This window comes from Oenanthe melanoleuca, chromosome 3 (assembly GCF_029582105.1).
Source record: "Oenanthe melanoleuca isolate GR-GAL-2019-014 chromosome 3, OMel1.0, whole genome shotgun sequence".
In the NCBI taxonomy this organism is placed as follows: domain Eukaryota; kingdom Metazoa; phylum Chordata; class Aves; order Passeriformes; family Muscicapidae; genus Oenanthe; species Oenanthe melanoleuca.
In genome coordinates this window covers 64,030,845-64,053,291 of record NC_079336.1, presented here as the reverse complement: position 1 = coordinate 64,053,291, position 22,447 = coordinate 64,030,845, and the positions used below count along the sequence as shown (strand labels likewise).

At 39.1% G+C, this 22,447-nt stretch overlaps 1 protein-coding gene across 1 annotated transcript in view; it reads right to left on the bottom strand.

Moving 5' to 3' along the window:
* Window positions 1-22,447, bottom strand: part of UST (uronyl 2-sulfotransferase) — a 147,306-nt gene that overhangs the window by 61,204 nt on the left and 63,655 nt on the right. The window contains exons 3-4 of the mRNA XM_056488079.1: window positions 15,332-15,487; window positions 9,350-9,429 (exon numbers count right to left, since the gene is read on the bottom strand). Of these exons, the coding sequence (XP_056344054.1) occupies window positions 9,350-9,429; window positions 15,332-15,487 (236 nt within the window). The remainder of the gene's footprint in view (window positions 1-9,349; window positions 9,430-15,331; window positions 15,488-22,447) is intronic.

Sequence of the window (22,447 nt, the reverse complement as noted above, 5' to 3'; positions counted from 1 at the left end):
TTTAAGACTTTCTTCCAAAGGTCTGGCTTAGGATCTCTCTGGACCTCTGATTAATGTTTCACTGTAATTCAGAGATGCAAATGCTGTGCATTATATTGAAGAATAGAAAAGCTAATTACAAAGTATTACAATAAATTTCCTGCAAATAGTAGAATAGCTGATACAGCTCTTTGGAAAGTATTAAATCAACAAACATGATAGGATGAAAAGATACATTTTCAAAATTGAGTGAGACCACAAATTTGGCTGAGGTAGTTACATTCACATAAAATCTTGGGGTTCTACTTCTAGGAAGGTTATTATGCAAAGGATGCTGCAATGAACTTAGCACTGCATATTCAGCTTCTTGTATGAATACATTTATCAAGGGAAGTATGGGTGACTCCAGCTGTCTAGTGGAAAGGGCTGTTGCAGAGAGCAACTCAATGTTGGGAGCATCCATATGGGAACTGAAAGTAAATTGTGTGTAACAAAATAATAAATCATGGTAACTCAGCAGTATATATCATGTATGCAATCTACAGAATATAAAAATCAATGTAAGTGAAACTGATAACATGGCTGCCCAGTCACAGATGTGAAAATCTGCCATCAGAGAGGGACTGTGGACATCACTCTGCTTGAGGCTTTGAACCTGCAGTTTAGCATGATTACCTGTGATTCAGAAGCAAAGAGACAATATTTTCAGAAAACAAAGCTACAAAAGGAGAGAATAATGAAGGGAGTGGTTTGCTCATAACTTGAGCCACAGGGCAAGAAAGACATAAGAAAACATTTTGCACTGTAATAGGGCCAATGAAACCCAAAGCATCTAGAATCTGAAGCAGAGCATATTCACAGGGAAGGAGTAGTTCTGGCAAGGATATGCATACTTCCACATATTTTCAGCAGTGTGGGAGACCTTACAAGCCCGAATGATTCTAGTTTCCCTTTTGCTGAGAAGCAGGAGGAGAGAGGAGCAAAGACCTGACACAGCACTCATATGAGCATTCACAGAGTCTATTTTCAGAAAAACATGAACAAAGTTCAGTGCAGCATCACAAAAATGATGAAAAAATTAAAAGGCTCCAGCTAGCAAAGAGAAGGAGAAAATACAGAGAAGGCTGAGAGTTGGCTGCATGACAGTGTGTGAGATACCACACATGAAATTACACAGGCGACAAATTTGATGAGTCTGTCCATTGTGGGCAAATGCACTCAGAGATCCAAGAAAAAGAAGTCAATTGGACTTCTCTGAAAAATTAGGAGGAAAAATTACTCATAAATTACTATCTGAGAGAACAATCCACTATTGAAAGAATTTATCAAGTGCAGCTGATTCTCTATTACTGGCGATTTAGAATCAAGACTTCAATTTCCTTCCTGAAAGACGGAAGTTTTAGGTTTAAACTTATTTATCAAGGAAAACAAAGCTTCAAAATTACTCAGAACTGTCACTGTCCATCTTTTTGCCTGAAGGCAGGATCAGCTATGCAACTGCCACTACTAGCTTCAAAATCCTGAAGTATAGTCTGTGCTGTTGCTTTGCTGTCCTTGTTGTGCTAACCTTTTCCTAAATGTCTGATCTAGAACTCAACACAATTCAAGTCCACCACTTGTGTTATCATTACTCATTAAGAGCTGCATAATCCCTTCATGTCTGCAGAACCTTTTAAATAAAAAAATCAGAATTGCTATGACAGTCCCCTCTTTCCCTATCTTCTCTATTTGTTTTTCTTTTCCTGTGGTTTTTAGGTAAATTTTTGAAATCTCTGATCATTCTTATTCTCTTTTGGACCCCTCTGGACAAATCATCATCCTTCTTAAATAAAGTTACTCCCAAACTGGTAATTTACAGTGTGAATGGGAGTGTGGAAGCTGAACAACAGTAAAACCAGGATAATTGAGGAGTAATGCCTGACCCTCTCTTCAGAACCAAGATTTCAAGCAACAATTTCTATTCTGAGACTACCATGTTATGACCTGAATGAAAGATAGAAAATCCATTATGCAAAGAACATAGGAAAGCTAGGGGAATAAATTCTAAATTAAATTATCTTAAAGTCTGTGGAAACATTACCGCAAAGCAATGCATTAAAGAAGAATAACCCCCCAAAAAGCCCTGCTTAGACCACATAAAGGTCAAACTGCACATTAGATTTGTGCTTAGCCTTCCATCAAGTCACAGTTAAAATGCATCATTACACACTCACGTAATTAAAAAAATGTACTACAGAAAAGGAAAAAAAAATGTAGGAGGGATTACAGCACCATGTGGCCATTCATGAAATGTGTACTTTACAAGGCAGACCTCACATGATGGTAGAAAGTGTTTCATGATGTGTTAGCAAAAAGTACAAATTATAATGAACACACATAAAGACACAGTGTTAAGGCCATGCACATGAGTTTAGCTGACATTTCCCTACTTTTAACAGCTTAACCAGAGGGTAATTTTTTTTTCTGCTACCATATATTTAATGACATTTCCCTAAGTGTGTATTTTTATTTTTTTTAAGGAGAAAAAAAAATCCCACAACATAAAATTACTTCAGTAGATCATCTTAGGCTGCAATCATTGTTTCAAGATGTTGATTCAATGAGGCATTCAAAGAGCCCAATCCCTCCCACAGCTGAGCTGTACTGAGTCAGTGCAAGCTGACCCAAATACTGCTCTTTGTACAAAGCATACCTGAGTTTGCATTCTAGGGTCACAGCCATTCAGCATCTTGTTATGGCAGCTCCACGAATTTGCCTAATACACTCTTTTCAAATGCTAGTGGAGCACGGTAAACATAATAGGCACATTCTACAAAACATAAACATGCTGTGTGGCATTACTTGTTCCAAAGAAAAGAAGAAACAATAATCCTCAAATTACTAAAAAATCTTGATGTTGTGACAAAAAGTGCATGACTTTAAGACAATGAAAACAGCAGAGAATCACTTGGTTTTACTGACCTCCAGTCAGTCTGAAAAAAAAGTGAAATTCTATTTCCAAATCAATGCATATAGAGATATACATACATAGGTTAAGTCATTGCAAAACAAAATGTTTATCTGGGAAAATAAAAAGAAAAAAACCCTTCCAAATTATCAAGAAGCTAACATGCAAGGCTTCCAAATGCAAGCTGCCAACACAGAGTGTGCTTCAGCTTTCAAACATGAAGCTTATTCACATGACCAAATTAATTCATCAACATCTACCCCCTTTTTGTTTGTTAGCTATAGACACATTTTGCAAGAACAAGGGAATGGTGTAACATCAAAGTGCTGTGTTAAAACACAGTTTGTAGAGCTGCTTCTGCATGAGAAAAAACACAGAACCAACAACTAACAAAAAAATCTCAGCAACATTCAGAAATCAAGTTTTGTGTTGCGCTTATCCAGACTAAATTTCTCTGTCCATCCCTGCCTTCAAATAGCATGTGATTTATTGCTACCCATAGGTCAGAATTCAGGTCAGAGTTGAAGGAAAACCACCAACCTGACCAGCACTGCTGCATGTGACATTGTCTGCTGCTACAGCAGTTCAATTTATTCATTTTTATTAGTTTGTGTTGGCCATTGTATCTGGCAAAAAAGTAATAAAAAAAAATTTCAGCAATGCTGATACAGACTGTCTACCAAAAAAGGCTTGTTTCAAGAAAAACAAGAACTTTACACATGAGCTTCACTAATGAAAAACAGAAAACTGGAAATACTTCTTATGTTGATTCCAGGGACTAAAGACAAGCTCCTTCCCAAGCAGAAGACTCAAGAGATCTTTCTCTCCTCCCCACACATCTCACATTGAGCAAGGACACAACAGAGCTGGGGCTGGCATCCAAGCAGGGCACAGGGAGGTCACTGCTGGTTGTGCCCAGCAGAAAGTCCACAAGCTCTGGTTTGCATGGCTCTCCCTTCAGCAGATATACTTGCAGTGTGGTTGTCTCAGAGTCCTCTAGTGACCTTTGCAGTGTGGTTTCAAACTGGTCAACATGTTCAGAAATTATTTAGGAATTTGGGAAGAAAGGATGGAAAGACAGGCAGAACACCTGGAACTGCTGCATGGCTCTTCTTTAGAAACTTATGCCAAAAGCAAAGTGTTGTCCCCTCCCCTCAAGCACATGCACACATATGCTAAATACACACCTAAGATATTAAAAACTGCAGCTGAAAGGAAGAAGAGGGCAGCAGCCTGACCGCACTGAAATGATGACTCCTGACACAGTAGTGCTGGGTGATAAATCAGCCTGGCTCTGAACAAATAAGATATACTATAAGAGCTAATTAAACTGTAAAATCAAATAGGATCAGTGCTTTATCTCTGCATCTCCTTAGCACATCGTAGGAAATTTTAAAGGAGCTAATTCCTCAGTGGTCTATAGCTATGCAGAAAGTAAAGAATTCATGGCTCCAGTGAGATGTGAAAAAGCCTATTTCACTTTCTGGGTGGTTGTTTTAATGTTTCTCCCTTCTCTGACTTCACCCTGCCCTCATACAAGCAAAACTCACCAGTCACTGGCAGAAGAATGTCCTTAAGTTTTTACACAGTCACCTGCAACATCCACTTACCCCAAGACAGGAAGGAACACCCAAGCTCCCTGCTCTGCCTGAACTTGGGTCCTTAACTGCAAGCCCAGAAAATAACAGTTTGATGTTGGAGAGAGATGTGCTTCCTTTCCGTGACCAAAACAGGAGTTGTGCAATTCCTCACATTCCTGACTCATCCTTACCCAAAACCATGGCCTTGCCACCCGCCTCTGCATTCCTGCAAATGTTCTTCCTGCTTCTCTGAAATCTGTGAAACTTGGAGCACTCACCAAGTGTCTTGAGTCACTGCCCAATGACTGTTACAGTTAATTCAGCACATAACTGAGAAATCAAGGGGGGTTTCTCCACAAACTTGAAGCTTCTTCTTGATTAATTTTTTTTTGGACTAACTAGATGACAACAGGCACTTATGATAAAGCACAGTGAACAAATTGCATCTATTCTGAAATAGTTTTTTGTATCTCTCTTCTGCTTTTTCAGAGCTTCTGCACACCAACACTGTACTGCCTGGATCTGCCAGCAACACCTGCAATCTCAGCAAATGTATCAACATATAAATCTTTACAGACTTTATTTACTATTTGCTCCTGATTAACACTTTGGATGTTTTTCCCAGCAACATTAGTTTATAAAAATCAAATCAGAAAAAGACAATAAATCGCCAAACCAATAAAATACCAGCACCACTTTCTACCAAAGAAACAATCCTGAAATGGACTGGATGGAGCAGCCACCCTTCAGAAGCACGGGGTCATCTCCTAAAGGTAGACTGCACTGGTGTAACTGCACTGGATAGATGGGGAACAGAAGCTGTAAAACACTTTGAATAAAAGCTTTCTCTGTGACAAGGGTTATGTAGAAATTCACTATCATGAAAGAAGAACAAGAAAGTTTTTTATTTTCTGTTTGAAGGTGGAAGATTTGTCTTCATATCTGCTTTTAAGATTTATCTTTTCGTCTGTCTCTCTGCACTACTTTGGATTGAGAAAAGATAGAACTGAATCAGAAGACGAAGAAGAGTAAAGGGAGGTTAATTTACTCAGCTGAACCAACAGGCACTCTTAAAAAACTGTTCAAGAATGAGGGGAAAACTGCCTTGGCAAGCATTCAGGGCAGGATGAGATTTTCAAGGTTTTAGAACTTTGTTCAGCAAAACTAATGGTGCTTCAGAAAACATGCATGTACTCAAACTCACCATTGAAGGCTTAGCTCACTTCCACTGGAGATTTATTCTGGAAAGAAGATACAACCTTTTTTTGGTTTTCACTTGGAAACAATCATAAGTAAATGCTGTGATGCTTTTGTGAATAATCAGAGAGTTTTAAGTGCTGACAGGTTTATAAGCGGGTACAGGGCACAAAGGCAGAAAATTCAATTGATTTGTCATTGCTGCTATTCACATCAGCAATCTTAAAAAAAAACCCCAAAAAACACAACAAAAGCTTGTTGTTTTACTACTGTTCGGGAAGCTGAGAAGCACCAATAAGGATGAGGAAAAGGCTGAGGTATTTAATGCATTCTTTGCCTCAGGCTTTAATAAAAAGATTAGTTATTTTTGGGGCTCCCTGCCCCAAGTTAGAAGACAGAGAGCAGAAAGAAGTCCCCTTAATTCAAGGGGAAAGTGAGCAGTGGCCAGTGAGCAGCTAGGTACACACAGGTCTACTGGGCCAGATGGGATCTACCAAAGGGTACAGAAGGAGATGGCAGAAGTGCTCACTGAGCCACTTCCCATCACTTACCAACAGTACTGGATCAGCGGGGAGGTCCCTGTTACTGGCAGGCAGCAGACTGAGACCCATCTACAAGAAGGGCTGGAAGGAAACTCCAGGGCAGCACAGGCCTGCCAGCCTCCTTGATGCTGGGGCAGGGAAGGTTACAGAGCAGATGATCCTGAGAGCCATCACATGGCACATGCACAACAACCCAGGGCCAGGCCCAGACATCTGGGGTTTGTGAAAGGCAGGTCCTGCTCATCCAACCTGACCAATTCCTGTGACAAGATGACCTGCTCAGTGGACGTTGTCTGCCTGGACTTCAGAAAAGCCTGTGGCAGTTCCCTACAGCATTCTCCTAGACAAACTGGTGTGTCCAGAGAAGGGCAACAGAGCTGATGAAAGGTCAAGACAATAAGTCATATGAGAAGTGGCTGAGGGAGCAGGGGTTGTTTAACCTGGGGAAAAGGAGGTCCAAAGAAAACCTTACTGCTCCCTACAACTGTCTGAAAGGAGGTTTGCAGCCAGGTGGGGATTGGTCTCTTCTGCCAACTAACAAGCGACCAGGCAAGAGGAAAGAGCCTCAAGTTGTGCCAGGGAGGTTTAGATTGGATATTCAGAAAAAAGTTTTCATGGAAAAGGTGGTCAGGCTGTCTGGGGGAGTGACTGAGTCCACATCCCTGGAGATGTTTAAAACACATGTAGATGTGGCACTCAGGGACATGGTTTAGCAGCAGATTTGGCAGTGCTGTGTTAACAATTGGACTTGATGATCTTAAGGATCTTTTCTACCCTAAATGATTCTGTATCTTTATTTTAAGTCAAAGCAAATCAGATTCACATTTTTCATTACTCTGCTTACATTTTGTCTGCTTCTCATAGTACCTTGGTGATACGGTCTAAATAGTTTAATGCAATCCCTACACATCTTGAAAACTCTCAAGCAGAGAGATGCAAGACAAGCAGAAGAGACTTCTTTTGTTCCAAATGTGACCTACCAAAAGAGTAGCAAAGTATCGTGCCTTCTAACTCCTCACTTTCTGCCAGCTCAATACATGCAGGAGGAAGGAGAATAAATACTTTTCCCTTCCTATGAACAAAAGCTTGGTTTCAAAAGTCTAAAATGCCAAACAAGAGAAGTGAGTCACTGGACTGATACCCAAAAATGACTCCTGCAAAAATTCATGGATTCCAGTAATGGCTCTGCTGCAATGACATGCCTTTTCCTGGGAGGGTGCATGAAGTTTCACCAAAATATGTTTTTTTAATCTTCAGGCTGATCTTTGAGCCTTTCATGGATCTAGAGCTGCCCTAAACCTGCAGTCAGGAGTTAGCTGTTGTCTCCTGCCCATCACTGTGCATGGGTCCTGCTCCCCACTGTGATGGCTGCTCATGCCAAGCTATTGTCTGAGGTCTTCAGCTATCAGCCAGATAACGCCACATCAAAATTCTAAGCCCCATTCTTTTAGTCTGAGGAGTTTTGCATGACTTTTATGTTGAGCTGGCAGAAAAGCTGGGGCAAATTGGAAGAACAGTATTCCACAGACAATCTGAGTCCAGCTAACCACTAGAGATAGAAGTTCATAGGAACTATAAATGGTTTAAAAAAATCAAGCAAAACTGCAACATTTTCATAGTATTGTAATATTTATAATTTTATAAATATAATTTTATATTATAATTTTCCTGAAATTTCTGTAAATGCAATACTTGGCAATCCATTTTTTTAAAAACTGATTTCATTAGGAAATCATAGAATTAAATAAGCCAGAAAATATAAAACACGCTACTTCACTGTTAAGTATAACCCTGCTAATAAATTTTGAAACTAAAACCTCCAAAAATGTTTAATTTATCAGAAAACATGAAGAAGTGCTGAACACTAGTAAGCAATGTTGCTGCAATTCAGTGTTGTCTGATTCAGAAGTCTCATCAGCCTTTTCACTACTTCACACCTACTAGTTAAACCAAGGACACTCTAAATAAAACAAAATATATGTTTCCAGGTTTGCAAGAAAGAGCACTATACATTAGAAATAGATCTCTCGAGGAATCAGAAGAGACAACACAGTTAACTCTTCTTGTTTCTATGTAAAATATCATGCATATATTTAAGTTCTACATCAAGTGAATTTCCAATTGCTCAAAATATTTTATTATCTAAGAAAACAAAACTAAAAACACTCCACCCCCAATTTTGTAATTTCTTGCTGCACTGTCTACAGAAGTCTGAAGCCATGCACTCACATTACCATGCAAACAAAATGCTGTGTTTTTAGGCAAGCTCTTGCCAAGATCTGCACTACATTCCTAATTCTACAGAATTTTTAAAAATCTAAATGCAAGGAATCCAATCTGGTGGCACAGATAGCATGGTTCCTGAATATCATTTCCAGATTAAATTCACAGCCTGGGCAATAACCATCTGCAGTCAGCTTTAACCTCTGTATCCTGGCTAAATGCTAACTGGCATCACTCATTCAAGTCCTTTCAAAAATTCCTTATAAATTTCATCCAAATTCAATTTTCTTCACATTCCGTGCTATAAAAATCCCTAGAGTCTTGCTGCATACTTTTAAATATGTGCCAGAAGAAACTGCACTCCCATGATAGAGCATAATCTGTTTGCATGGTTTAAAAATACTTCCATAGCCTATGGAATGGGGACTATTTTGTCAGAACAAAATTAAATGGGTTATATTGCTGAAGAGTCATTCCAGGCACAAAATTAATGAACTCAGCGCAGTTTTCAATCTCCTTTTAGTGTCTGGTTATACAGAGATGAAACATTAACAGAAGTGTTCTGCCACTTTTAAAACACAAGTGCACAGTTCAAAGACCTAAGTTACCATCTCTTGCATGTTGACAGGAAACACTGTAAATCATAATCATCTCAAGAGGCAAAAAAGCATATAATAGCATCCTAGCTTTTCACAAACATCCTGTATATAATTATGCTACAGAAAAGTGAGTGTGGTGAAAAAAACCCCAACAACTTTGGAATGTGAATTCTAGTGCCAGAAGGAAGGAAAAAAAGTGCATTGTATTGTTTGAGTAAAAGAGGGAAAATTTTTTATGTATTACAATTAATAGAAATCAATGAAAAAGATTTTTCACCTTACCTTGAAAAGTTGAGGAAATGAACATGTCTAGTGAATAAATAGGGCTGCTCAGCAGTGCTTATGTTTTTGATCAATTCCATCTAAAAAGAATTAACAAATCAAATTTTTCACATTACATCAATGCACAATTTGAGACAAACATAAAACTTTCAAACAACATATGATGATATAATTTTCAAGCCTGAATTACTCAGGACCTCCTTCCCCACTATCCCTCCCAAACACTGTCATCAAGATAGCATAATGAATATTTTATATCTAAGCAAGAAAGGTTGAGCTGCAGACACCATTCTGCTACCATGGAGCTTATGTACTTCCAAAATATTTCCAGAAGTGAGTATCAGTTTAAAGAAAGGCATAAATGATAGGAAAAATCTAAACTCTTTCTAAATCTGCAAGAGCTTTCCAAATGGCAGCTGCCTCCTGAAGACACTAGCTCTATTCACCCCAATGCCAAAAATGTAAAATGCCTGAAACAGTAACAGAAAGCAGGAGCTGAGCCAGTGGCCATTTTTGTGGAACAATAAATGCTGCCAACACAGCCAAGACACCAATTGATTTGCTTGTTTATATATAGAAATCAGGACTTACAATTCCTTCTCCTATTACAACAAATTAGGAATACAAACTAAATGGGCACTTTTAGAAAGATGATGCTAAATTCTAGTCCAGGCTCATTCACATAACGTTATTTTTAAAAAAATAAATAATTTGAATTTTCAGATCATCAAAATGGAACAGTGTAAGCAACACCATGGACATGATCATTAAATTAAAAAAGAGTCAAGAATGGAATAGCATCCCTTCCTTACTTAGTCATATATGGAGTCTGGCCTGCTTGATTCAAGCACAAACAGGTCTTTGCACAGCTTCTTCAGTACAATATAAATGGATTGGGTGAGAAATTCATAAGCCTGAAGAGCAAAGATCAGAAATAGAAAGCCCAGGAAGCTTTGCAATACTTAGCACAAAGGAACTGAGTATTGGTTTTTTATGCTCTGAAGAGACAAAGGCTTTTCTAGAAAACCAACATGTTGATATTTGTTTAGAACTGGAAACTCACTCTGCCGAAAAATTACGTTCTTCATTCACCTTGCAGAATCAAACAAAGAAGACCCTGGAACTTGTGTATCTGATGCCTCAATTGGATTCTGTTGTAGTCAAACCACTACAGATTCCTTTTTTGGTTTTGGTTTTTATTAAGACAAGGTACAGGAGAAGTGAAATTCTCAGAATTGTATGAAGACTTCTGTTATATTTTGCATTTTACTTCTGTTGCTCTATCTGCATGAAGTAAGGAAGGAAGACAGCAGAAGGAAGTTACCGATCCGCTATAAAAACTTGGTTCATGCCCCCATGGTCATGACTGTAATTCTTTCTTGAAATAAATGGAAAAAACGCTACTGGAGTATAAATATGGAGATATAAAATACTATACCCAAAGTAATCCCACTAAATCTAAAAACACAGGCAGCTCTAGTAGAATACTGCTAGATAAACTTAGCTGGGGGTGTATGCGAGTGTTACAAAGCATCACATGAGTTTCCCTCGGCTTCCAGCTGTCCCCAGGGCTGGCAGCAATTCAGCACTGCCACGTTTCTCATTCCATTTCACCAGATGTCCGTGCCACCTGAACCTGCTGCTGGACAGGCACAGGCACTTCAGCCTCAGGAACAAAGGGAGGCTGGAAAGATGCACACAGGGCAGGACAGCATCTGGCTCCTGGCTTCTTTTTCATCTCTTGCTACCAAACTCAATCTCTTGAGCTAAGACAACAGCTTGCTCCAAAGCAGAAACAGAATTTTGTTTTGACTTAGAGTACCTTCATATTTAGACACTTAATGGTCAACTGGACTTGTAAGCAGATGTGGATAAAGCTACAATGTGCATAAGAACAAACAACCAAAATCCATTCTTCTAAAAACCCTGCCAAAAGGGTAAGTAAGGCTCAACTGAAATGACACACAGATGTCAGGAGGGAAAAATAAATAACTGTAATGGCTCATGGCCACATGCAAATTGTGGCCATATTTTGCATGGGTCTCTCCCTCTCTCATCATGCTGTCCTGAACTGATTTCAGCCTAACAACCCAAATGTTTTGCTCAGAAAGACATAGTGATCCCTCACTCCTTCTAAGATTATGTTAAAGAAGAAAAACACAACAGAAAGAAAAATGACCCAGTGTCTCCCAGAAGAGTAAGTTTGGTTGGGTGGTTTTGATTGTTAGATTTTTTTTGTTTGTATGTTTGTTTCTGTAAGATGAAACAAGAAATAAAGAAAATAAGATGTAAAGGACTCACAGAGAGCAACAGTGAGCAAAGGATGAGGGCTGAAGAAAGAAAGTACTTTTGGATGGAATGAGCGATGAAGGAGAATGACATACAAATACAGATGATCACATCATCCTGAGTTTGAAAAGAAATAAAGAACAAGCAGCAGAAGATAAACAACCCTGGCAAACTGTTAGAGATGAGTCAGAACACATCCATGGTTGGGGGGAGAAGATGTAGAAAATATTTGAGAAATACAAAAGCAGGATGTACCTGCTAGGATTAGGGCCCATAAAGAGCTATTTCTCTCTCTCACTGCTGCCCAGAGCTTTCCTGCAAGAATTAGGCAGCTTCAGTGAAACATTGCTGAAAATACGCTAATTAGCTCTTGAAATGAGCTTGCAATGGGCTGGTGCTGCATTGCAAACAACGCTCCAGCAGATGGCACCGTGAAGTGACTCCAGGAGGGCAGGATGGAGCCCTCCCTGAGAGGGGAGAAACGTGGGGGATGGATTTTCTCAGCCACAGCATTGCTCCTGCACAAAAACTCAACTCCTGCCTTCCAGACAGGTCACCTTTCTCTCTTCTGGAGATGGCTAGCCCAGTCCCTGGGCTGACCACTCAGAGCAACCCTGCTTTGTTTGAGGTTTGCAGTAAGTAAATTCTACTGGGAACAAAAGGAAATAATCGGATAACATTCCCACCCAAGTAACAGCCAAAATGTTATTATTTTTTTTTAAGATGCTGTATTTCAGTGTGAGAATGAGGTCAAAATGTATAAAAATGGTGAGGCTACTGGGATTTTCCAGTGCAGTCTGCTTTATCACACTATGGTGATAGATAACACTCCATTAATATTGACACAAAAAAATAAAAAAATAAAAAAATCTCTGTATCTATCTTTCCTGTGAGCTCTTTACATTCTTCCACTGCCTTCAGTCTCTATTGAAGGTATGTAAGGCTCAGAAGGCACAAGTACCTACAAGAACTTTTGTACATCACTTTCATCTGAGTACTCATTTCCATAAACAACTCACGACTCTCAGGAATGAGACTAGATCTTCATTTTCAGCTCTCAAAAGCTTGGAATGGTTTCAAGAATTTCTTCACCTCCCCAAGCTAGTATGACCAATTTTCTGTCTTTAAAAGCATTTAAGAAGAATTAGTGATGGATTTTTAGTGTGTTGAACCGGAATGACATATAAACTTGGCTGCACAGCCGTTAACAATGGGTGGTAGAAGGAAACAATTTGACGATAAACTACCAATTACTCTTGTATGTGACTGGCATTTCTATACCTATAAGCATACTTATTCTTACTTCCCTGAATGCAATAAAATGGGAGTAGAGGACAAAGGCAGGGCAAGACTTCATTTTGCAACAGTTTGAGTGGCACTTTAAAGCCAGATCAATTAGATTAATATTATGTGTTATTTCCTGTATTTAATTGACTTGAAAATATTATAGCAAATGGCAAGCCATATATTAATACATCTGTTTCCAGAACTCACTCCTTTATGCCAACAGATGTTCAAAGGCTGCACTTCTAATTGCTGGCAGACACACATAAGTTGGGAAAATTTCTTAGTAGGAAGTAGACTGGAAAAGACAACGAGAATATGGATTCCAATTATGAGCAATCCCCACAGTCATTAAAAACACCTACATGCTTAACTTTATTTAACAACAGCAGACTGCATAAGCTAAATATTTACAGAAAAGTCTTGGCTGGATCAGGGCTTTAACCAAACACAGGACAGAGAAATGACAGAAGGAAGAGAGACACATCCCAAGTGAGAAGCCCAGGCTCATGCTGGAAGCCTACAGCCCAGCCCAGCTCTCTTTTTTCTTGTTCCAATGCCTGGAGCCTGAGATCATTCATTGCCTTAACTTCCTCTTGTGTACACCACATTAAAGGTGGAAAACATCATTTATTTTTTCATATTCTGCTCTTAAAAATTGAGAAGACAACTAAAAATGCCCTGAACAACAGAATAGTTACTATCTCCAAGCATGTTTTCTGGTGATCAAAGGCACTTTTCAGCAAAAGTACTCATTAAATTATGAGTCTATTGTAACTATGGAAATCAATCATAAATGAAAATAAAGAGACTCAAATTATGGCAGGGCAAACTATAGAGTAAATCATCAGCTCTGTAGCAATACTTCCAACATATTTGCCATTTAGTAACTTAACTGCTTAGGGAGTGCAAAAGGTAATGCAGATAATTGTCTGTTGGTGTATTGGTTGCATCAAAAGAAATGTCTGGGCCTCTCTGGAACCTCCACATACTGGACTACATAAAACCTCATATCCCAGCAGAAAAACTAACCAGACAGGCTCTGTAGCACAGGATAGTTTGACTCCTTTCTGATGGGACCGCACTGCAACCTTCGCAGGCTGCGCGGTGCTGCCGGTAGGATACACACGGGGATGCTGCAGCAGATGCAGAGCCATAAGCAGGGGCAGTGAGGGGACACCGTCCCCCTCCACAGCCTGTCACTGGGGTGCCACACCCACCACACACAGGAGCTGCATTTGGGCTGGCATGGCAGCCCTGCCCAGCTGGACCCCATTTCTGGCTGAACTTGCCTTATGAAGTGTTAGGTCAGCCAGCTGCAGTGGAACCCCAATGGACACCTTGAAGAGGAGGAAGGTGGGACCTGCAGGAGTAATATCAGCTCCTAAAGTTTAATTTGGAATGAACTGCTGCATCTAAAATAACAAATTGTGCCCGTGAACAGGCTGCAAGTGAATGACCCCCAATCACAGCACAATGTCACTGGCAGGCCCAAACTCATATTCGATCATTGCACACATCCTTTTGTGGTTTGCTATTTCTAGAAGTGACACAGGCAGCAATTGCAGCCTTTACCTGATCAGTAGCTCAAAATAGCAGCAGTGGGCAACGTGTGCACATCCGACCACGGACATGCGCTCTGAGTCTGCGGTTTTCCTACACTACTGGTATCAATCTACTGACAGAAGTGATACTTACAGTGGGTACACGTGTACCCTGAAGAGAAGAAAATTTAAATAACTGGACCCGTCATGGAAGCAAAGCTGCCAAAATAATCCTCCTACAATTTCAAGAGAACATGAAAAAGGATGTCTGGGTAAAGAGGTTTTATGTGGTATTTTCACTTCCTTTAGGGAGCGTTGTGCAACAAACATGAAAAAGACAGATAAGCAAGAAACGGAGATAGGATCGAGGACATGTCATATTATAGAAACATGGGTTAGCATGGCCCTGGGAAACAACTTTTTGAAGCAAATTAAGAGAATCATCAAAAAGGACCTTTTGGGCTATTATATACTCCTGCTCTATTTAAGACCCAAACTAGGTCTGAATAAGGTGTCCTGGTTGTGCAATAAATGGCTGCAAATACATTAATACACGTCCCAGATCTGTTAGCACTTCACTGTACTAACCTTTCCTGCCTCTAACTGCTATGCTGACTAAATTCAAGAGCTGCCTCACTGGAAGTTAGTTTTTCTGGTTAGCTGCCACATCATGTTGCTCTTGGCTCTGCCACCCATTTCTCTTATTAAGTGAAGTCACTCAGAGAATGATGAATTCCACATGATTACTCAGGACAAAGTAGCAATACATCTTCTCAATAGCATTATCTGCTAGCATATGCCTTTGTTTCTCAGTTTCACACATGTAATAAGAAAACAGGATCTAAGACAAGCAGGAGTAACTTACCTGTTCATTTTTGGTCAGTCTTGTTTTGTTATGGATGTCAGATGTGACCAGGTTGAATCCATGTTTCTCTGATAAAATTCTTAAAAGCAAAACCACAGTTCGACTCCCACACTTTCCAACTCTGTTGTAGACCACCTGACTGGGGAAAGGAAGTACCTAAACAAAGATTGAAAAAAAAAAAAAAAATTGAGTCACTCTATTGATATTTTTGTTTCTGTGTACCTCTGCATCACATGTTTTTACCTTAAATCAACAGACACATAGAGGATAATTTCTATGGCCCTACCCAGGTCAGAAGCATTCACTTCTTTTAGCAAGGTAGAAGCTCTCCAGAAGAGAAACAGCAATAGCTCAGGGAGGAGACAAGGTGAGATTACCCCCTCGAGATGCAGTTTAAAAGATTGGCAACTACTCCAGAAATACTGTGTAATTGTTGATAACGATCCTGAGCTTACTGTTTGTAATATCAATACAAATAGTCATCTTTAGTTGACTATCTCCCATAAAAAGAATTAAAAGGAGTGAATTTGCACTACAGTTTGGCAACTCAAAGTCAAGCTGACATAATGCAGGAGGAATGAATGCTTGAATTGCAAAACTTCAGCTTAAAAAGAAACAAAAGAAACCAAACAACAACCAGTTGCACAGAGCTAAAATTAATCTTTTAATTTCAAATATAAACATGAATCTTTCAAACACTCAGAGAACAAATCATGCCACTGGCCAAGGATCTAAGTGCAGAGTAATCAATACACAGGGGGCCTGAGGCCAACTGGCACAGTCTGATCACTTCTGTACAGGTAATGTTCATTAAATCTCAAAATAGAACAGCCACATTCAAGTTGGCCACTGGGGATAGTGTCCAGCCCATACTAACTCTTGTACCCTGCTCTCCTCCCTGGAAACCAGAACAAGGAAAAACTAAGTCAGTGTCTCACAGTACGACAGATGCAGCCTTATTTTGTTCCTGGATGATGTCCACGGGCTATTGTTTCAGCAAAAGGCATTCTGAAGTCACACTATTGCACTATGCAAGTATTTGCTGTATAGCATTTAGCAGCATGTGATAATATAGGCCCAGAAGAAACTATTTTCAAGCCTTGAATTTGGCTCACAGAGTCAGGAGCTCACAGTTTCACTCACAGTGGTGCATACACAGCACTTAGGAAAAGTCCTTTTTTCTATTAAGACAATGGCACAAATGTTTCCTGACACAGAGCCTGCACCTGGGTTTCAAGCAACCTGTGTTCAGCACAAGGAATGGCCAAAGTGATGGTGTGTCTCAACATACAGTCACTCCTGCTCTTGATGCAGTCATGTTCTCCTACAGAAGGATTTCTAACAAAAGCAGTCAGATGAGGCATATGGCACTTTCAGAGCAGAGTACTTCTTCACTGCATTTGAACTGCTAATAGATCATCAGGGAAGCAAAACTATTTGTCAGGCAACCTTTCAGACTGCTTTCAAAGAGACCTGCTAACTAGAAAGAAAAAAAAAAAGAAAACATCTGTATTCCCTTATATTTAATGGGAACCTACTGGCACTTGGCTCTCACTGTTACATTTCATGACCAAATGAACATTACTGCTGTTATTGGTTGCAATGCTTAGGATATCCTGTACTGCAACACAAATGTGGAGGCCATTTTCCCCAAATTACCTTGGGAAGGAGTAGATATTGGGTGATCATGGCCTCAGTTAAACTTTCAAGTTGCAGGACATTGCATCTGCTGATTCAGCAAACAAAGAAGGGCCTCTCAAGGCTCAAAGAAACACCACACAAACACTAAATCTTACTGTTTTGTAACATTTTTATAGACTTTTCTATGAGAAATACAGTTCCCATATTTCTTGATCAATCTTTCCTTCAGAAGCCTTGCTTCCTATGAAATGCAAAGTTTCAGCCTCAATTATTAGAGAACTCCAACGGTGATGAATTTAACATCTCTGTACTACAGCTGGAGCTAACCTTTCCCAAAACTACTGTTAATGCTATCTGAAAGGTTAACATTTAAACACATTTTATTATGCTGATTATCACACCATAATGGAAAAGAACTTGAGCCCTATTCTGGATTGCCCCCTTTTTGGTTCAGTTCTTTGCAAAACAAACACTAAAACTACTACTTGTCACATCCCTGCAACGTGTGGATTGGGAATTACTCCTCTGCTCAGACATATGCTTCTGGAATACTTTGCTGTGTAAGTAAGTGAAAGCCTTCAAGAGAAATGATAAGTAGATGCTGACAAGTGTCAGTGAAGGAGCAAGAACATCTACACTGTATGTTTGCCTAGCATCCCAGAAATTAGATTAATGATGAGAGTTTGTAAAGTTAGAAATATTTTTAAATGCATCATAAGTATTAACTGCTTTGATTTTCCTATCAGTTTGGACTAGGCAAGAGAGTGAGCAAATTTTTTTCTTTATTGGTACTTCAGTCAAGTGCAATTTTACTGCATACAGATTACACTCAAGTTCTAATTAAATCCTTGACTGGATTATCCAATAACTTTGGGTGAATCTTATAAATACAATTCTTTAAAAACTAGATAAAATTAAAGGAGGCCTTTGTAAATTCTCTATTCTAAGTGAAAACAACTTTGTCAGCTTGAAAAACTGACAGTAGTTACCAGTTCTCACATTTGTTTCTGAAACTCACCTTCCTAGGTAGCACAATTCTGTTCTGCATACAAACAATAACCATAGTAATCCCTAAAAAGAAACCACAGCAAATACTGCAGACAAAGGAGAAGGAAATACAGGACTATTATTTTCAGACACTTGTTTAGTTTAAAGGAGACCAATATATCAATGCCTTATTTCAGTACATTGTGAATGCACTTAGGTCTAATCAGACAAGATTCAAGATAAACACCACAGCTCAAAGCTCACTTCAGAAGAACAATCTTGAGTGGTAACCAAAACTTCCCTTGCAGCACTGCTGAGTGTGGCTGGCTTTCTGGGGTGCACTCCTGAAGCTCTGCTCATGTTTCATCCATTTACGTCACCATTGCACTTATCACCCCAAATGCCCCAAAGGGTGTGTCCAGTGCACAAAGCCATGCAGTACACAGGCTTTTGGTGTACAAGCAACTATTTGTTTAACGTGACCAGCTCCCTTAGGATGCTGCAAATCTGCTTTCTGCATTTAGAAAATGTCAAAGTTATTTCTGAGGAGAAGAAATACCTCATCCAGAAACATGAGTTTGTATCAGGCAAAACTAAAAATGCAAGAAATGGAAAGCTTCTCCAGACAGGAACTTTGTTTTCTCCCTCATGATACTCACAAGACACTCAGACAACACAAAGGATGTGGCAGAGAAGGCACTTGAAAAGAAGGCTCCTATTGTATTAGGAGAAGCAAGTGAAAAACAGCAGTTAGACACTTACAAAATGCTAATTGGATTACATTTTATTATTACTTACTACCTAAGAGTAGGTATCATGTAGACTGACTAACTGCTGAGATGATGCTCTGGCAACTTGATATTCATGTAACAATATACACAACTGCAAAATAATTGCAGAGTGACTTTACTGAGCACTGCATCAATGCCCAGAGGTAATATAAACAATTCAAACACATAATTCACTTTGGAATTACACAAATTAACTCTTACAGCAATAAATAGTAAGACCCACAGTATAATTACAACAGCTCTCTTCAAAGGTTTGGAAAGTTACGTGACAATTTACTTACCAGTTCAAACAGATTTTTTTTCTTTTGTTTCACAGTTAGAGAAAATGTGAAGAACCATTGTGAAATGAAATCAAGAAGAAAAAGCAAGTTTAATCCCAAATGGACTTGCATTACAGAAAATGACTGTCAATATCTCTGCAAAGAGGTCTGCCAGTCTCAGAAAGGGAGCCATTCAACAGATAACCAGACAAAAGCTCAGGCTTTCACCTTCAGTGCTTGCTTTGTCTACAGATAAAGCTTTGCATCATTAAGAAAAAAAAAAATAGGCTGGATAATTACTTGCAATGTCAATGATGTAAGGATTCACTCATAGGCCTAAATAATTCCACTTTTACTGAGAATCCCAGTGCAAATTTGCCCATTTGTCAAAAATCTCCCAATCCAGATACAAGCTGTCCAGGTGTTACATGAGTCAGAGACATTTTTTCAGAAAGCAATCCATTATAGTCACACCTTCTGCATGTAAGTGATCCGTGTCCTTACACACAACTAAAGCCAGAAGCAGATGTCAGAACTGGCTCCTCCTTTCTGAGCAGACACTAATCTATGGTAAGGCAGTGCTCCATGTTTAGCAGGTGAATAAGGCCAACCAACACAGAATGCACTGGTAAGATTGTGGAAACAATGAAACATTGGCTGGCCAATCTTTATACTGCATCACACCTTCCCAGTCCAACCTCTTCTTTTCCCGTCCAACTGATAAAGAATTATTAGAATTTAAAAAATAGCTTAATTGGTCAAAGGAATGGCCCATTTGACTCATGAGAGGAGAATGATACTCCTAAGGTAACTACAAACCTGGGAGCTGTCAGCAGTCCATTCCTCTCCGGTGTCTCTCTTCTTTCTCCAGTGTTCCCAAAAATATATTGCATGTTAGCAGGCACATCCTTCCATGCTGCCTAAAGAATTTTTTTTACACAACTCATTCCAGAATTTTTTTACCCACCATGCATTTAATTTTTAGTTCATCTTCTACCATTTCCAGAGAATATCTGGACTCAGATTGTGGATTTCATCAACACAGATCAGATAATTCAGCTTTGAGATCTTCTTAGATACACTGGATATTCTTTTTAACTGAAGTTTTTCACAAGCCTTTAAAGACAAACTCACTAATAGATAGCCTTCCAAAATTAAGTTCAGGAATTGATGCTCAAAAATCTCATTCCATACAAGCATCAACTTGCTCACTTTTAAAGTAATCACAATAAGAGTTGGTAATACAAAGTTATGTCAGCAGAAAACATGACTGAAGAATGAACAAAAGAGTAAACAAAATAAACTACTAGCTAGAATGCTCCTTCCATCTAAACTACACATTTCCAGTTATATAAACATTCACCTGTAAAGTATTGTGATGCTGGACAGAGACAAGCTTTTTGAATTAATCAACTCTAAAGCAGACCAGACAGCATGGTCACTTCTATGGGTCACTGAAAATACACCAGAAACCACAAAAGAAAGTAAAGATGAAATTTGTTTGTTTTCAAAGTTTAAATGCCATATAGCTGCAGCAGAGCATTGAAAATAAGGCAGAAGAAGAAACAGGATATTCCTCTGTTGCATTTTCATTAAGAAACTAATTTAATTGAAAAAAGGTGACTTCTTCCCCCCCCATGACAAACAATGCATTTCATCTGTTAGACAGATGAGATATTTGGAAGACTAAGTTAAAATGTGCTCTCTAATAGTTCAACGTCCCTAAGCACCAAGCTAAATTAAAAACATAAGCATGGAGCACCAGCAGCAAAAGGAAACTTGGTTGTAGACAGTCCTCGAATTTATTAAGACTAAAGAAAAGCATTACTATGAAGTGTCTGCCAAAGCCTATGGTCCCTGATGTGTCCTACAAAACAGATCTGTGTAGCCAAAATCAAAACTTGCAGTAATTTTTCTGTGAAGAAGCTCTGCACACTTACAAATCTAAAAAGATCTAAGTCCAAAGCATAGTAAAGTATCCCCATTAAGTCTCTGATCAGGTCCTGTTACAAGATACTGTGACTATAGACACAATGATAACATCAGTAACAATCTGGGAAAGTTACAAAGAAAAGGTCAAAGATCCATTTTTAATATTCAAGGTTTTGGGTGCATCCTGTCAATGCATTAGGGTTTGCTCATCTTATACCTCACACCTGATTTACTTGTCTACAACAGCAGGTTGCAGCAGAGCAAAACATCTGTGCCTTCAGTCTGCTGCACAAGACTCCCCACACCACAGGGAGTGAGTGCAGAACCAGGTTTATTTCAGGCATGGGAAGTTACAGCAACATTCAAACATGTATACAAAGTCAAACAAGTTGGTAGAGAGCACATGCTCTTGCTCACTCAGCACTTTTGGGTACTCACTGATATTAGGCAGCTCTGGAGTGTGAGTGGCACTCCTGGCTTTCATCACTCAGCAATACTCACTGGTACTTAAGTGATGGCAGCTCAGTTCCAGCTCCTTTCAGGGATGAAGCAGGTGACAGGGAATCACCTTACCAAATAGGTAATTGCTTTGGGATGGTGTACAACTGCCACCTCTAGATTAATAAAACCTTTTGCTTTTGGCCTTTAACAGCAGACTTTTCAACCTCTTCTTCATTCTTCTTGCTTTTCTCAGCAGTTTGCAACTTGTTGGCCTCTTTTGGGGCCAAAATCAGATACAGTGCTTTATCTTATCTCCCAGTGCCAAGAAGAACTGAACAGTTACTGTCTATGTCTTGGAGACATCTCTTTTTAAGACATGTCAGGAGAGAATTTAGAAGAATCAAAGAATACGGTATTGCCACTACTATAGAGCAGGATGCAGAACAAAGCTGCTGCTCTTTTTCTTCTTTACTACATAAGTGCATGCAGATTACGACAGAAAAATAACTGGAAGACCTTCATTAGCTTTCTTATGAAAAGCAGTATATTTATCTCTTTTTAAGTTAATCACATTGTGGAAGTTATCTTTCTGGTAAGCACCTCCCTCATAAGATGATAAAGGAAATTAATTATCTAAGAACAAAGTTCACTGATACTGGTATTTGTTGAGAGAACTAGCATGAGTTCAGGTAGATTAAGATTTTTAGTGTCACTTTAATTACCCCATTTTCCACTTGAAGATTTAACATGTAGTATCAAAAACCCGTTAAGCTGCAGAATTTGTGCAAGATTGATTTTAACTCCAGAGCAGCATCATGTTATATGTATCTTGGAACAGTAAAATTTAAAACTACCAGTTTTCCTTCAGAGCCCAGGGTTTTGTACTTTCTGTGATGTGCTCAGAACACACTGGCACAGTTATTCTCTGTTTAAGTAGTAAATCCTATCACATCCAACCCACATGTTTACATTGGATACTTGCAAAATGAGAGATATTAAGTAACTAAACTTGGTTTTAAAACTTTTTATAACACTTCACAGCACTGGCATTCCCTTAAGTAACC